The sequence below is a fragment of the Chelonoidis abingdonii genome, chromosome 4 (assembly GCF_003597395.2).
Source record: "Chelonoidis abingdonii isolate Lonesome George chromosome 4, CheloAbing_2.0, whole genome shotgun sequence".
NCBI classification, from domain to species: domain Eukaryota; kingdom Metazoa; phylum Chordata; order Testudines; family Testudinidae; genus Chelonoidis; species Chelonoidis abingdonii.
Window position 1 is genome coordinate 122,785,994 of NC_133772.1, and position 17,604 is coordinate 122,803,597.

At 42.1% G+C, this 17,604-nt stretch overlaps 1 protein-coding gene across 1 annotated transcript in view; it reads right to left on the minus strand.

Moving 5' to 3' along the window:
- Positions 1 to 17,604, minus strand: part of CCDC88C (coiled-coil domain containing 88C) — a 143,351-nt gene that overhangs the window by 6,807 nt on the left and 118,940 nt on the right. Inside the window, exons 21-28 of the mRNA XM_075065860.1 lie at positions 14,319 to 14,462; positions 12,498 to 12,684; positions 11,036 to 11,181; positions 9,441 to 9,530; positions 7,692 to 7,933; positions 3,766 to 3,951; positions 1,523 to 1,591; positions 519 to 587 (exon numbers count right to left, since the gene is read on the minus strand). Of these exons, the coding sequence (XP_074921961.1) occupies positions 519 to 587; positions 1,523 to 1,591; positions 3,766 to 3,951; positions 7,692 to 7,933; positions 9,441 to 9,530; positions 11,036 to 11,181; positions 12,498 to 12,684; positions 14,319 to 14,462 (1,133 nt within the window). The remainder of the gene's footprint in view (positions 1 to 518; positions 588 to 1,522; positions 1,592 to 3,765; positions 3,952 to 7,691; positions 7,934 to 9,440; positions 9,531 to 11,035; positions 11,182 to 12,497; positions 12,685 to 14,318; positions 14,463 to 17,604) is intronic.

Sequence of the window (17,604 nt, forward strand, 5' to 3'; positions counted from 1 at the left end):
TCCCCCTCTCATTCTTCTCTTCTGCAGACTAAATAACCCCAGTTCTCTCAGCCTCGCCTCCTAAATCATGTGCCCCAGCCCCCTAATCATTCTTGTTACCCTCCGCTGGACTCTTTCCAATCTTTTCAAATCCTTCTTGTATTGTGGGGCCCAAAAAGCATGTAATCTTACGAAGTTGTGCACAGAGTGAGAATGCTGGAGAACTGCTTGTAGATACAAAGAGAGTTTAAGTCTGGACTTTCATCTATCAAAATAACCCAAAATGATGCCTTTGATGTGGCAGAAGAAATGGTCTCTCTCTCTGTCCTAGAATTCATGCCCCGTTAGTCATGATCATGCTTTAAAAAATCATTTTTGCTAACACTGTTTCAAGTCTCTGTGGTAGCCAGGCCCCTGCTCAGGTTACAAAACCATGTTATTTGTTCAAGCCCAACTGGAAAGAAAAGAAAATGCTTTGCATGCAATTCAATTTCATTTCCTGTTCGTCAGAAGGCATCTCAGCTCTGAAAGTATCTTACCTTTCAAGTTGACAGGTGAACTACTGCTGGATGCATTTCGACTGCTCTCTAAACTATTTAGCTTGGAAACTGTAAAGAAAGAGGAATATTAAGTTCATGAGCACATAACAAGGTCTGGACAAAACGTAACGTTTTCAAAAGTGCCTGTGTGACTTAAGAGCCTAAGTTCCATTGACTTTCAGTGAGACTTAGGATGTGACTTTTGAAAATATGACTTTGGCACTTTTGAAAATTTTACCAGAATGTGATGTACATCAAGTGAGAAAGCCTGGACACAACACAAATCAACCCTGCTCCTCCTCTGTCAGGTGTTTAAGAACATCTCATTTTCTTACTATCATTTTGTGCAGAGAAATGTATTCTTCAGTTTGCTTCTACAGTAATTAGGTTTGCCAGAAAGAAAATTTTTTATGATGAAAAGGGCTAATGTGATGTTATGTTTGATATACTAAGGTAGTTTTTATTGGTCCAACTATGAAACAAGCAGTTTTATTTTAAACTTCTCCTCTATTTTCAAGTTCTTTTTAGAGGCGAGCTAGTGAATTTTTAGTGCTGACTGTCCCAGCTTTTGCAAATTCAAAATCCTCCAGAAAGGCACTTATTATGCAGTGCTGCTGCTACCACCCCGGAAGAAATCTACTACGGGTGATTCCTTCCCTTCCTCTTATATGTAAATATTGATCTGAAAAATCAGGGCATGCACCTGTATTGCATACACTGAACATGCTGAAGCTGAAGCAGATCTGTTTGTCTTGATTAGGAATTTCTTCTTCTTTTTTTTTTTTCCCCTCAAAGTTTCACTGGGAAATAATTAATTTTTTTTAAAAATCTTAAAATAAAAATAAAACATTTGGATCCAAAATCCCAAAGAAATTAATAATAAATAATTTCAGATCATTTTAAAATCCAAGTTTAACTATAATGGCCTATGAGGGTTTGTTTAGACATTATGAAGCAGGCCCCAATATCCAGGGTTAGTGTAATCTTACATTCCATAAACTTACCATTTTGCCTGTTTCTTGAAAACTCTACCTCAGTGGATTGGTCACAAAGATTATCCTCTGAATTATATCCTGGAAAGAATATAAGATTTGGTAGGTACCATTAAGTTTAGGAAGGTCAATCCCACAGATTTGCCTCAAACAGACCATTACAGTATAAGTAGTAGAGCCTGTTGAGTGACTTTATAAAGGTTACATGGAGAAGTATCCATCTCTTTGGCCACCATTTTGAACCAACGGGCCCACAGTAAAGCTGAGTTAGAGGGAAGGACTAGTGCATTGTAACGCAACCTCCCACATGGTAGCTTTGCTGGTCTAAAGAAGCCCTATAACTAGGGCCCTACCAAATTCACAGTCTGTTTTGGTCAATTTCTCAGTCATAGGATTCCATGATTTCAGCTATTTCACGGTGTTGTAACTGTAGGGATCCTGACCAAAAAAGGAGTGTGGAGGGGAGTTTGTAAGATTATTGTTGTGGGGTTGCGCTTCTGCTACTCTTATTTCTGTGCTTCAGCTGGCAGTGGTGCTGCCTTCAGCGGCTGGGCAGCTGAGGAGCGGCGGCTGCTGGCCAGGACCCCAGTTCTGAAGGCAGCACGGCCACCAGCAGCAGTGCAGAAGTAAGGGTGGCATGGTATGATATTACTTCTGCGCTGCTGCTGGCGGGGCACTGCCTTCAGAGCTGGGCACCCGGCCCACAGTCAGCACTCTCTGGCCGTCCACCTCTGAAGGCAGCCCAGAATTTACGGGTGGCAATACCATGATCCCCCCTAAAATAACCTTGCAATCCCCTTGCAATTCTCTTTGGGTAAGGACCCCCAGTTTGAGAAATGCTGGTCTCTCCTGCGGAATCTGTATAGTATAGGGCAGGGATCAGCAACCTTTCAGAAGTGCTGTGCTGAGTCTTCATTTAGTCACTTGAATTTAAGGTTTCGCACGCCAGTCATACATTTTAATGTTTTTAGAAGGTCTCTTTCTATATAATATAATATAGAACTAAACTATTGTTGTATGTAAAGTAAATAAAGTTTTCAAAATGTTTAAGAAGCTTCATTTAAAATTAAATTAAAATGCAGAGCGCACTGGACCTGTGGCCAGGACCCGGGTAGTGTGAGTGGCACTGAAAATCAGCCCACGTGCCGAAGGCCGCACACGTGCCATAGGTTGCCTACCCCTGGTATAGGGTAAAAGTACACAAAAGACCAGATTTCATGGTCTGTAATGCGTTTTCCATGGCTGTGAATTTGGTAGGGCCCTACCTATAACTTATCAAGGGGACCACTGTGTTACAGCTAGAGCCCTGTGTGGATACAAAAATGTGGATCCGCATCCAATCCTCATCCACCAGAATCAACGTGCATCCAACTCACGATTCACTAGCCATCTTCTATGTGTATCCGCATTTGCACTCGCAGCAGCAAGCCGTCTTGCAAGGACTAGCGATGGGGAGGGTGGGAGAGGGAGCGGAGATGAGCGAGCGGGGGGTTGGGTTCTTGCAGGGTGGAAGTCGCACAAGGATGGGGACTGGGGGTAAAGGGAAGGGCAGGGCCGGGCCGGGGTCTTGAGGAGAAGGGGCTGGGAGGAAGGGGCATCACATTGCATGCTGTTCCTGGGGGTTTCCAAGTGATGGCAGCAGCAGTCCATGTTGCATCACAGTGGGGAGAAGGGGTGAGGAGCTGGGGCCATGCCTGCTCCAATCCCTGTGGCCAGGAGCAGGCCCCGCTGCCCAGGAGCCAGTGGGCCAGGAGCACAGCCAGTGCTGTCAGGATGAGTCATGGTGGAGATGCTAGTACTGCCTGAGGGACCTGAGCTGCTGGACAGGAAGCGGCGCTGCGAGCAGATGCTGGAGCGCCCTGACTCTGGACTGCCACCCAATCCCAGCCACTGGCAGCTGGTCCCAGGCGCACGCTGCCCCTCGGGCTAGCCAATTTGGATACTGTGGGGCAGGTGCCGCTAGTGAGTAGACCCCTGCGCGGTTGTATCCGCATATGATCCACTATCCACAAAAATGGTCCGTGGATATCTGCATCCGGGGATGTGGCTATTCACAGATATGAAGCGGATATCCATGGATTTGCAGGCTCTAGTTATAGCATGTGCTGAGCTTCTGTAATTGCAGAAAGCCTATTATGTACCTTGCAGTATCTGTTATGATGGGGGGGGGGGTCACATTACAGTGAAGTGGGGGCTCCAAGTACTGGGAGTTGGTCTAGCTGTAAATACGCTAAATACAAGCTTACACAACACACCTTTGGGTTTGCTTTGGTGCCTGGAAGTGGGAGTAGAACTTGAAGCGGTCAAATGGATGGCTGAGGTAGAGTAAGTTCGGGAACCCAGCTCCATGCAGTGCTTAGTAGCAGAGTCTGCTGAATTTTCAACATGATCATTGCTGCCTCCACGTTGGGAAATTCGGTTTTGTTTTAGATCCGTTAATGCTGAGTAGGGGAGAAAGAGGTAAATAAAGGAGGCAATAGAGGACAACATAATCAAACATGTATCTATCCACTTTCACAGAGACACAACAAGCAGGCACACACAAAAACGCACAACAGAGGCACCAGTTTTGCAAGCTTTTCAAGAACCAGTTCACTCTTGGGGAAGAGATTTCTGTAACCAGTTTTGCAATCATATATGTCTGCACACTAGGGAGCTTACACATATTGTTTTTACACATGCAACACATATTGTGAAAGGAAGAGGACAGACATGGGAGCAAAGACATGAAAGCAGAAAAAATAAATGGGACACGAAATGCCTTAAGGTACATTTTATAAGCACTTGCTTCAGTAATAAAAGGGAATAAACCTTTGATATATTGACAAGTCAAAGCCATATTCAAAACAAAGGTTCCTGACTTTAAAATCACCTAACAGGATTCATGAGAAGATATAATCTCTGTCCATACAGAATTCTGCTGTGGTAAGAGCTCAGACTCTCCAGAGGGTTTAAACTCTCCTCCTTCAATGCACTGATTTCTTAAACAGGATTTTTGGATAACAACAAATACTGCCTGCTAAAATACTGAACACACCTAGATGGACAGAAAGGCTTTTTTCCAGTGATGAGGTGAAATGTATTAAAACCCCCAAATTAACACAGCTGATACACATTTCAAGGCTCAAATAAAACAGAGCGAAATGTAAAGCCTTCATTTTAGAAAACAGCCTTGATGAGAAGCAAGATTCTGGTTTCCTAAATTTTTCTGAAGTGAGGTTAATTAATGGTAATTAGATACTGAAAACAAAGCAGAGCAAGGTGGTCAAAATAAACAGCTGGCAGGGACAAAACAAAACCGGTTAGTTCAAAGGCACAGGGCAGCAACAAAAATGTGTTAGAGAAGGTGGACTAGGGTACTATTGGGTTATGCTGTTTCTGAAAGTTTCTCTCTCAAAAAATGTCTTGTATAGCAGAGGTAGTCTGTGTGTGCTACTACAGCATGGGGTCTGCACCATTTTCACTCTCTCCCACAATTTTATACGTTTATAGCACAGCCATAAAAATTGTTATGGGCTAAAACTTGCCATGCTAGTCAATATTTCAAATTGCCTTAGAAAAATTAATTTAGTGCCTTTCAAAGATGCTGAATTAATAGCCCTGGAGACTCTCTATTAATGCAAAGAAAGGTAGTGACAGTGCAGACTTCTCTATGTTGCTATGCCAGTGTGCTCAGCTCTGATATGGAGGAATCACCTCTAGGAGAGAAAGAGGAGTTTGGCCTCTCTGCTGAGGATGACCACAAGGGCACCAACTGTGATATGGAAGTGGATTGTGACCATGAGTTTGTTTCACAAGCTACCAAATAGCAATGACTATTAGATGGTAAGGAGTTTGGGCAAAAGAGATCAGATCACCTTTTCTGACATAAAAACATTCTCAGAAGTCAAATTCTCAGAGGCTCAGATCTTACCCCCCAACTTATAAACCTTCTAAAAATGGCTGTTTAGAATGCAAATGTTGAGACAATTGGAGAGTAGCATTGCTAATGAGTGCCACTATATTTCCAGATTTAGACTGCCTGGAAGCACAGAGAAATTGTAATAAGTTGGCCATCTTAAATTTAGCTGCACAGAGCACTGGAAAAATCTCCAAGATTTGAGCGTGCTCATATATTAGCTTCGTATTTTAGTAGTGATAATACATTGTAGGAAGCATAAGCAAAAGCAATTTCCACATTTCAGCTGGACATGATGCAAGTCTGTGATTGCAAGAAGACAATGAAGCGCACAGCAACTTCACTTACTTATAATGTGCACCACAGCTAGTATACGTAAGCATACTGTATGTCATGAGGTCCCCTAAGAGTGTACTGCATTGAAGAAATGATCCATAGTGTGCAATAATGATTCATCTTCTACTGAAAAAACTAAGTCCACATTCACTAATCTGTGCTTGTACTTAGTTTATTTTAAGGACATGCTGAGTGTTTGTAGCAATGTGTGTGTTCATTTAAGCATGTGGGTTTTTTGTTTTAAACTTGAGAAATGTATGAAAATAAAGACAAGGTGTTAGAAATCTCCCATTTCCGAGAAAGAAAGAGGTTCATTAGGAGAAGATGGGATGTCGGAAGAAGACCAGAATCGCAGACGATTAGTGAGAGACTGATGATTCGATGGAGACTTAGGAGACTTTTCTTTGTCCTTGCTTTTGCTTCTCAAAAAGGCAATCTTTTTGCGTTGAGCAGCTAAATTGTTATCACCCAGGAATTCCAAAAAGAAGAAGAAGAAAAATAGTGAACAAAAAATAGAAATATAACTAAAATGTCTTAAAACAGCTAAGTGACAACACAATCCAGTGAAACATGAAAAAGACTAAACTAACACTAAATAACGTTTTGGGAATCAGATTCGTGATTAGTTAATACAGTGCACATGAGCAACCTCTACCTAAAACTGCCAATAATGTCATCCATGATATAAAATGTATTATAACATATTATATATACACACTTGATATAATTCATGTACATCGAAACATTACTTAGTGGTACCGTATACAGATTACTTAGGGTTTTATACAGACATCCACCACTGCAGGATCTGAACACCTTCCATGTAAAATCAGTAGTAACAGGGATCAGAGGACTTCACGGAGTCCCTGGCACTCTGAAGGGGCCTGACTCTACATTTCTTGCTCATCTCAAACTTTCCCTTAGGTCAGCGGGAGCTTTGAATACACACAGATTGCATTTCACATTTTCTGGAATTACACAGTGCTGAGATACAGATGATTTTAAATATGCCTTTTCATTGTATATTGATCACAGGCCATACAGAATTGGGGGGAGGGGGAGAAGAGGAATGAAAACAATTAAAGACTTCTCTAATCTGCCATTTCTAATAATGGAGCCCTCCATTCTTCCCTCACATCCAGCATGAAACCATGAGTATAAGGTGTTGAGACCATTAAAGTTGTTCCTTGAAAAATATTCTTAGAGGAGAAAAAGTTAAAGGGAAGCAGATCTGAGCGATCTCAGTAGCAGCAGTGAAGGCTGGAGGGTTTTTTTGTTTTTTTTTGCAAAGTTAATAATTCATTAATTTTGTGGGGGTTCCATTAAAATTCTGCATTATTGAGAACATCCGATTATTGTACAAAATAATTCTCCCAACTGCACACAAAACCAACACGCTACACTACATATACATGCACAAAATTATATACCTTTTATATCACATTCTTGCAACATCACAGAAATCACTTGTTATAACTTTGCATTAGGAAACTCTTAAACTGACTACAAATGGAAACACTCCATTGTCTCCACGAATAATAGGCATTTATTAGAAATTAACATTATTTTACTCTTCTTGGATTTATTTTCTGAGAGTGCCCTCTGCTGGTGATAGACAATACCACATCAGTAACTTTAACAACAGAAAACGCTAGTGAATTGCATAGTTTCACAGATGAACTTTATTTTCGTTTTGCAAGCTAACTTGATTTTGCCCATCATCTTATTAACTAACATGCCACATATGCAGGGAAATGTGAAGCTGAAAAACAGGTCACAGATAAGGAAAACTAATAAATATAAATACTGGTTTAATATTAAAAGGATATAACACATGGTGACATAATATATTATATAAGAATCATGCCTATTAAACCTTCCCAACAAATAAAATGACTAGTGTGTGACTTCTGTTTCATTAACTACCTCTCTAAGTCAGACACATACCTTTGTTTGAAGCTCCATTGTGGCTCACTTTCTCTTCCATAGAGTTTGACCCCAGAGAGGTGTTATCCAGACTCTCCTGCTGATGCTTGAATATCTGAGAAGCAGATGGTGAGGATGCTGTCTCTGTGGATTCAGAGTGCCATGGAGGACTCTCCACCGATGATATCAATCGCTCCTTTGTAGTCTCTTTCTTTGGCTTGATCAGTTTGACTAAAGCTCTGGCTCCAATCCAGTGGTTTTTCCTGTTAGAGGCACATTTTGATAACGGAAGATCATAAAATACTTGAAATTTTTTTCCTTGAAATCTAGAACTGTGCCACAGCTTCCCCTCTCCTGCATTTTTAAATTATGCTGAAACTAAGGCATGGTGCAGGGTCCCCAGAGCGTGAGATGTGTTGATCTTATCATTAAACACATGGTCAGGGAATGATTTCACAAAATGAAAATGGCTGGTTCTCCTCCTTCAAGGTCAGCATCAGTCTAGGGAAATATTTCTCCAGAGCTAGTGACCTGAATAAGGGGACTGTCCTATTGTTAGAAGCAAAACCATATACAGGGACCCACATGAAACATTTTAATAAGGTGGGAGGTCTTGCTACATGAACAGCCTGTAAAGTTGTGAAATCAAGGCTTCTAACCATTAGTATGGATTCTCCTGTGCACTGGATGTGTCAGACATTTATGTTGGGGTTCACATGACTTTGTTGTTTAAATGATTTTTTTAAAGGCCTATTCCTCTTTTTGGACTGCTTATTCCCCACTGAAAGAGCAGCTCTGGGAGCAGCGCTGCTGCTTAATCATTGTCTGGGTCACATTCTCTGCGATGCCAATTCAGTGTCAACAGGAAGATGCAGTTCCAAAAACAGACAGAGGTGGCTTTGTTGATTAAACCATCCCACTAGTCTGACAGCCCAGATTAGTGCCCATTCATTGCCTAGCTGCTCCTCAGATCAGATGCCCCAGCTCGAATTTGAGCACAGCATTTGAAACAAAAGCTGACAGATTATATTGTGAGACTTTCACAAACAGATTAAACGACCCCAGCCTGATCAGCAATTCAGCATCCTTTGGATACCAGGATCTTATATGGCCCTCATCACTGTAATACCTCTGCCTCTCCCATTACTAAAATACGATAATTTCTCTCTCTCTCTCCTCTACTACCAGGAAGCAGGTTCAGAGATTGGTCTTTTAAACAGAAGAATCTGAGATTTTACTTAATAAACGTAACTCAGGGCCTGATTCAGGAAAGCATTAAAGTACCAATGGAGGCACTGTTCTGTCCCTGCCCCCCGGCTCCCTCCCTGTGATGAGTTCTGCTGCTTGAAACTGACTCCTGGAGGAGGAGGAAGAAGAAGGTATTCCTCAGGGCAAAATGGCTCCCTGTAGAAGCTTATAGTGACTCAAATCCTGATATGAAGTTACTGGGACTCTGCACGTGCACAGGGGTCTATGTTAGCACATGCTAAAGCAGGATTGCCGCTTGAGTCAGTTAACTTTTGTGTGGCTGTTCAATGGGAGCGTGTGGGGGACAACAAACAGGCTTCCATCAAGGAGAATCCCAATTAAAGCAAGAGGCTTCTGGGCTGAGACGAGGAGAGCGTAGTGATGACCAGACACACCAGTTGCCCTCTTTGTCACATCTCCTGACAGGGAGTCACAGGGTTTCGGTCCTCTCTGGCTATGAAGAGCCCTTTTTGTTCTCAATTCTGTATTGCAACAGTGGCACTGAAATGGAAGGGAACTTACTTTTTTGGAGCAGGATCATAAAACTTGTACTGATCCATTATCTTCTCTTCCAGTTTTTCTTTGTGTCTCCTTAATGTATTTAATTTATCACTGTGAAAATAAAAAAATAAAAAAGGTAGATCTTGAAGGACTTGCTTGGATTTCACAACGGTTACAAAATGGAAGGGCAAGGCCAACAATCACCAGGAGAAGAAAAAGGTCATCCTACAGGTTAGATCTTTACAGATCAAAAAGCGTTCTTATCCAGTGCATTCAGGCAGCAGAAGTAATTTAACCCTAGCGATCTTATTCATTAACAATCTGGGAAAACAAAATGCAAACACACCTTAACCTTACTGACACGTCAGTTTGATACAGCTGTCATAGATAGAAGGCTCATCAGTTATGGTCTCAATAAAGAGAAGATAGGAAGTAGGAAACCAAAATGCCTTGTATTTTGAATGACGCCAATGTTTCCAGAGAGTCATGCTACAATGCTAAATTATTTCTCTCAGTTCTTTTAGCTACCATTTAACTAACATGCTAGCAAATCTACAGGCACAATTTTTTGTTTCAGAAGCAGGGCTGGTTTGTCTCTGCCATATGTTCATCCAGGTGTTTCATTTACAAACACAGTTTCAATCATTTTTCCTGCTACTGAAGTAAAACTCAATTAGTTATTCCCAGGATCACTCCTAGCTCCTCGGTCTGTAAATCCAAGGATCTACCCTAGGTAGGAACAAGCATGTATTTTGTTCATCCTCATTGTAGTACAGGGAGAGCCCACATATCCCTGTGAAGATTAGATTGTCTGTAGATGTAAAAAAGAAGGAAACAGTGCCATACTTCAGTGAATCAGCCTATTTAAAAATGAGATTGTGAAAGTGGATGAAGAACTTGGACCCTTAGAGACTCTGTGTCCTTTAAAAGAATATTGTGTTGAATATTTATGGTAACAAAAATCACTAAAATGATCTTAAATATTGGTGGCATCTCATGTTTAGTGCCTAGAACACCTATCATCTGCCACTCCTCCAGTATTGTACTTATTTTAATGAGAGGCTGCAGGTTTTTGTTAGCAGGTCAACTGCTTCATTCTTACGTTCCTTCAGAGCTCTCGGATGCTGCTCTTTTATTGTCTGTTATTTATTTATTTCAGCTCCTCCAGTTTTCTACCCTCAACATCTCACAGTGCCTCATCTTTATTACTTGAAAAGAGTTGGTCTAGGGCAGGGGTAGTCAATTATTTTTTGACAAAGTCCAAATTTCTCAGACTACGTATAGTCTAGGTCCATACTCCAGATTTTATGGTCCATTCAAAAGTGTTTGCTCGTCGGGAGTTGGCCTGCGGCCCAACTATTGACTATCCCTGGTCTAGGGTAGGTATCTCCTCAGAATCCTCTGTGGTGAAGGCATGGAAAGATATAGCTTCTCTGCAAAGTCTTTATTCTCCTTAAATGGTCCTTTACTAATCTGGGGAATCCAGCGGGCCCACCAGTTCTCTTGGTCTTTCTGCTTCTGATATGTAACCGTTTCCATTTTCTACACTCACCATTTCTTTTCTTGCCTACCAGATTACTTCTAGTTGTCAAAAGTCAATATTTCTAGTCTCTTACATGTATTGCTTCTGCTCTTCATGATACTGTTCCTTGTTCTCCATGTTTTGCTCCAGTAGCATTTGGTTCTGCTGACTCAGCATCTGGATCTGGCTCAGGAGATGATGGTTCTCTTCTTCCAGATTTCCCTTTAGACGGGTAAGCAGCTAGTCAACAGAATAAGAGGTGAATTTTCCTTTTGCACTTGACTTCACTCTGAATGTAATATAATACACTAGCACGAGTACAGAATTACCTGGGTACAGAGCCAGAGATTTTTAAGGCCAGAAGGGCCCATTATAATCACTTAATTCGACCTGCATAACACACGGCAAAGAATTTCCTTCAGTGATTCCTGAATTGAGCCCATATCTTGTGGTAATTTGTCCTCACAAGTCCTCTTTGGAGTAGGGGAGTGGTGTATAGCCATTTTATAGATGGGGAACCGAAACAGAGATGAAGTGACATGGCCAGGGTCACACAGTGACTGTATATCACAGCCGGAACTGAATCCAGTGTCCCAAATCTCAGTTCAGTGCCTTACCTACAAGATCATTCTGCTTCCCAATATCCTGTACTTTCCTCTCTCCAGCTGTGTCTTGCTAATATTGCCCTCCTGCTACCCAAAAGTCCAGCACCGCAGTGTGTGAGTATCTTTTGAGCATCACTGGACACCCTCAGCTTCCACTTAAGCAAGGGGAGCTGAGGGTGCTCAGTATTTTGTAGGATTGTGCCCTAAAAAGATGTGTAGCAAATTCAACTCAACAGAAGTGAATCTTTAGCCAGTAGGTTTAGAACTCATTCAAAGCCAAAAAGGCCAAGGGGTAACTGGATTTCTCCCCCTCCCTCATATTTTGGTAAATAAACCATGTACAACTTTTACCACAGGCAAATACTCTTGGTCTTATCTGTTCCTTCATGCTGGCTGTCACTGTTTCAATGATGTGGAAGAACTCAATATAGTCATCGGGTTAAGGACAAAACACTAGTCCTCAAGCCATGGTCCTCAACTGCAAGGGCAAGCAGGACAGGAAGGTGGTAGAGGGGTAGCTGGTACAGGAGCTCAGATGATTCCTCATCTTCCAAATAATTCCTGCCTCTGGGTTTAACTCCCTCTGAAAGCCTTTTTCTCCTGTCTTGTCCCAGTCCATACCATACATACTCCCCAAGGAGCAACATCTACAGTGCAAATGTCCTGATACTAAGAATTGTGTAACCAAATCTTCTTCCCTACGGACAGCACATCACCTCTTTAATGTGCCTGCCTCGCAAGTAATAACACAAATGCGCGGCAAGAGAGGCAGCTAAGCTGCAAGTCCGGATTCCATTTCAACTGAAAACTTAACCGAAGGTGATTTTCTTCTGTTGCTTAGAGCTCAAGGTCAACAATTTCCAAAGGACTAGGGCACAAATGGCCTTTTAACATAGAGGGAGATGGCCCCTTTGGAAAGGCTGGGAAAATGTCCTGCTGCTAGATACTCACTTCACAGTGGTTATCAAGCTTGGTCAGGGAGATATCCATGGACTGGTGCTGCTCCTTCAGTTCATCATAACGAGCCTGCCAGCGGTTCAGCTCCAGCTGAGAATTATTCAATGAGGTTTTCAGCTCCTTAGTGTGTGCATGCAGCCCCTCATACTCTGCCTTTAGCTGGCTATGCAAGAAATTTACCCTGAAAATGAAGAAACCAGGAAGCTTGCAAATAATAATCAACAACTGAAAGCCACAATACCAGTATGCTGAGCCACAGTTGTCAAATCTAAACTGAATTTGTCAAGGCCAATTTTTAAATGTATCTTTATTTGATTGTAGCTTACATGTTTGCTACAGCACTGATAGTGTTACAAAATGTTCCATCTCTACAAAATAATTGAAAGGAAAAGAATACAGAGCATAACACTTACTACTCTTCTTTGGTACTTAACCATTTAGGATAGGACAAGTTTCCACGATAAAAATACATCTAAAAGCATTCTGATGTAAAAACAGCCCCACTGGGCACAGGTAAAAACTATCTATTGGAATTTATTTTCTTGATGCATGAAATGTAAGTGTTATTGTGCACTGTATGTCATAGACATTGCAATACTTCAGTAAATTAGACAACTTGGTTTTTTTTTTAAGTCAGTAATAATGCTAAAAATATCTACTATTCCTGGATGCCAAAAATGAATTCTGACTCTGTTGACAAATAAAGCAAACAAACCTACTTCTCTCCAAACCCTCTGCAATTTTGGGACACTATTCCCAAGCCCTGTCCACATAGGAAAATGACCTATGGTTGAAAAGAGCAAGCTCAGAGAACCCTGGCTTGCACAGCAGTAGTGCAGTAACCTGCAGTCCATGAGAACAGCATAAGGGTGTATCTTCAGCAGACTCAAAGAACGTTTGATTTTTAAACATGGTTCAATTTATGATGTAGACATAAAGCTTCAGGTCTTGCTTACACCAAGCTACTACTAAAAATTTCCCCATGAACCTGCCTGAACATTGCAGGTTCACTAGTTGTAGCAACAACTGTAGTGCTACCAGCCTGAAACATTTTTACCACCGTCTTGTCTAAACCTGCTCAGTGGGTTCCAGCATGGTTTAAAATGTGCCCAGTGATTATACAAACCACTGAGTCCACTTTTAAACCATGTTTAGTTCTTGTACTTAAGCCTTGACAGAGTTGCTAGTCTGGACAGGTTATTACAACTTAAAATAAGGAACATCGTAGCTTTAACTCCTGGCACCAGAGCACATCTTGAACAAATCAGAAATAATATAGTCACAAATGTAAGGGAGACAGTATTGGGTATTTGGGTAGCAATTTCAGCTGACACTGAATACAAAGCACCCTCAACAATTGGAAGACATGTTCCTCCTGTTCCCCACCCTGGGGCAAATTCCACATTGATTTATGCCCCATGCAATCCCAGGGATTTTCATAAGATTGCAATGGCCAGAAGTCAGCACAGAATTTGGTCAGTAGACCCTTTATAAAACAGATACACATGCAAACAAAAACCATAACCCCAGCCTATCTGGAATGAGTCCAAGTCACAGCAACAGACTACATCTGAATCACTGACTAACAGCCCATTTACAGTTATTAGAAAGCTGATTATCTACCAGTGATTAAGCAAACATGAGCAGATTAACAAAACAGAGCTATTAGGGAACAGAAATTCTGTTATGACTAGACACACTGATGAAGGCTTCCAGGAGCCTTATGTTACCACAACAGTGGATTAGAGCAAGTCTATATTGCATAGGATTGAATTTTTACTAATATATGCAAAACACAGTTCTAAGCAGCCATACCTGTCCAGTTCTTCTCTCATCTTTTGATTTTCTCCAGTGGTTATTGTATTTGTTCTCCTTTCTTGCTGCAGAACCTCTCTCTCGGTTTTTAGAACAATTTCCAATTCTTCCAGTTCTGCCTTGTGTTTTACTAAACTATTGTACCTACAAGAGATGAACAAGCATCTTCTGGGCTTTGCCTACAAAATTTTATTCCTTTAGCACAAGATTTCTCAGTAGATAAAAATGCATCATCAGAAAACAAGACTTCTTCAATATATATTTTTTAGTTGAGTTCAAAAGAAATCTATAGTAAGTGAGTGAAAGCAGGCTAGTCTATAAGCCTACAGGGAGGCTGCACAATTATATTTTTGACTGAATTGAAATGCAAGTTGTAAGAATTGTGATCACTCTGTACATCCTAATCAACTGGTACAAAGCAAGGATTTCTCTGGGGTGAAGGAAACCTAAAGGGAGGGTTCCCAGACAGTGCTGCACCATTTACTCCAACACACCATTCAGAATCAATTACTAGGGGCAGGTCCCAAAGCATCTGTGCAGAGCATAAAGAGGCAGCCAAAAACAAGAAAGAAGGGGAATTGACTACTTATATCAACCCTCAAATATTAGATATAGGAGGCAGACAATGTGATCATGACACGTGCCAGTGGAGTGTTGTTGAAGTATTGTAGCCTTTTGTAGTGGTTGCTCAAATGGTTCTGGCTCATTTGCTAATGAGAAATCCCAGAGGGTAGCACAGAGGTTTATTTGCCCTGCTCTGCAGCATTCTATTTCACCTCCTGATTTGTTCATCAAGGGCGGTGAGGAAGGGAGTGAGAAAGCACAGTGGTGTCTCCTCTGTGCTGAGGATACCTAGCTTTATAGTGACATCTCTCCTGACCCTGCTGGCATGGTGGAACAATTTCCCTAATGTCTAAAGGAGACAGGCATGGATGAGGGGGTTGAGTGCCCCTTCCAAGTCATGGCTGCCCATTTCTCAGATAACACTAGTCCCATACTGCCACCCTGATATAAGGCAGGTTATGGTCACTTTGCACTGTAATAAGTTGTTCTCAGGTGAATTTTCTGCAACTGGTGTCCTCTGTCAAGGTTTACGTTTGTATAAACTGGGGTAGACTATATAGGAATCTGGCTCAGTGAAGTGGAAATGACCAGCGTCTTGACTTAGCACAGCTCTATGTGACAATGGTATGCAACCATTGCTGGAGATGGGACAGCAGATTTTCACTTCCAAAGCATGCTCTTGCTCTGTTGTGACTCATGGAAAAACTCTGTTATAAGCAGTGTTATAAAAGCAGCCAAACAGAGGATAGAGAAGTACATTACAAAGGTACAGTGAACAAACAGACTTCTACTGCATTCATCCAATCAGGCACTAGAAATTCTCATTTCAAGAGAGGTGAAAGCAGACCAAGGATAGTTACTTTGCAGCCACAGTAAACAGTAAAAACAAAACAAAAGAAAGAGAGCAGCACCAAATGTATTGACTCTTGCCAAGTTATTTCTCTTTCAGGCTCATCCCTCTCCCTCAGGGGTCACATTACAGCCTGTTCCAAATTCCAGCCCAGTGAGCTGCCTCACAGAGGAGTACCTGTCTGCCAGACAAAAAGCTGCTCTTTACTGTTCATCACCAGGGGCAGTAATGGAGTTGAATTAACCTTGTTTATTTCTCTCATTCAGCTACAGGACATTTTAAATACTGAGCGTTCAGCGTCCACATGGTGAATGGAAGATCCTGAATGTGGGGGATAGTTTCTCATGTAAACCTGAGGTATTAGGGGTTAGATTAGATGACCACTGAAGTCTCTTCTAACCCTATGATTCTATAATTATTTTCTCTTCTGTGAAAACATTTATGGATTTAAAAAAAAAAAAAAATTTTACAACCCCCTCTCTTTATACCTCATCCTTTGCCTTTGGATCTTGGCTCTAGTTGAGACTTTTATGGCCGGCTTCAAGATTTATTTTCAAAAGACAGCCCATGTCAATCCCAGAGTTTGACCAAACCAGCTCTATGTTAATATCCTGACAGAGGTCATCAAGGCCTTGTCTGTATGGAGCTTTTCAGAAACTCTCTTATCACTGCCCTCGTGTTTCTGCAGCTTGACTGGCACTAGTATAGATTTATTACCAGCAGCTTTACACCAGGTGTCCAACTCTGAGCAGGGTTAGATAATCCAGAGGTAAAACCAGTCAATGGCAAGTCTTCACTAGTATCCCCACCATTGGTGTAGCATGGTGACAGTCCAATGTGGGAAGATTTCACTTTAGGTGCAGACCAAGTGCACCCCAGTACTGATTCAGCCTACACTGATCAAGGACTTGAATGGCTGTATTCCTCTACACTCCTGTTCTGATAATATTACTTGGCTTCCACTTGCTGCTGCTGTGTTTGTACAGATACTATGAGTGGATATTTGTGACTGAGAACATTTTTAAATGCACAGCCATGATGAGAAACATATGTAGAAGCAGCCCACAGGCAGGATTACCAATCAGCCTTGGTAAGTTAATAATGCAAGTCCCTGCGGCATGTAACCCTGCCTGGCAGGACCTATTTTCTCCAGTGAGAAGAGTTATTTCAATATCTGTGATGGACTACAGGTTTCTACACAGCAAGCCATACAGAACTGTGTAATCTCTAGCAGCGGTGGCTAGTTATTATGATTCTTTAGTAATAAGTAGTATCCAAAGTACTCCAAAAATGCAGAAGATGGATCCAGTTCCTCTCAGCACAAGCCAGCCAAACACACGACAGCATAAAGAAAATGTTGTTTTTAATAGACGCCCTGTAACACGTCAACTACTCCTTTCCCTGCCAAGTCAAACCCACAGCTTCTGTGTATGGCTAAGCTTTGGCAGACTATTTCACTGAACTTAGATACAGAGGTGAAAGTAAGCCGGTTCAATTCGGTACGGGGTACCGGCAAGAGCCAGTACGCCGTGCTGGACCGCAACGGCTTCCATGGCGGGGATTGAAAGGGCTCAGAAATCCCCACGGCTGCGGGCAGCCCAGAGCTCTTTGAATCCCGGCCGCGGCTCCGGCGGCTGGGCGGGGGCCAGGATTTAAAGGGTTTGGGGCTCCCCTCAGCGGCAGGAGCTCTGGACCCTTTAAATCTTTGCCCCAGCCCCGCAAAGCTCCAGGTTCTCCTCAGCCGCTGGAGCTCCGGGCCCTTTAATTTTCCCCTGAGGGCTCCCAGCCACCTCTTCAGCTGGGAGCCCCTGGTTGATTCAAAGGCTCTGGGTCTCCCAGTCACAGCGGTGCTCCAGGGCCTTTAAATCTTGA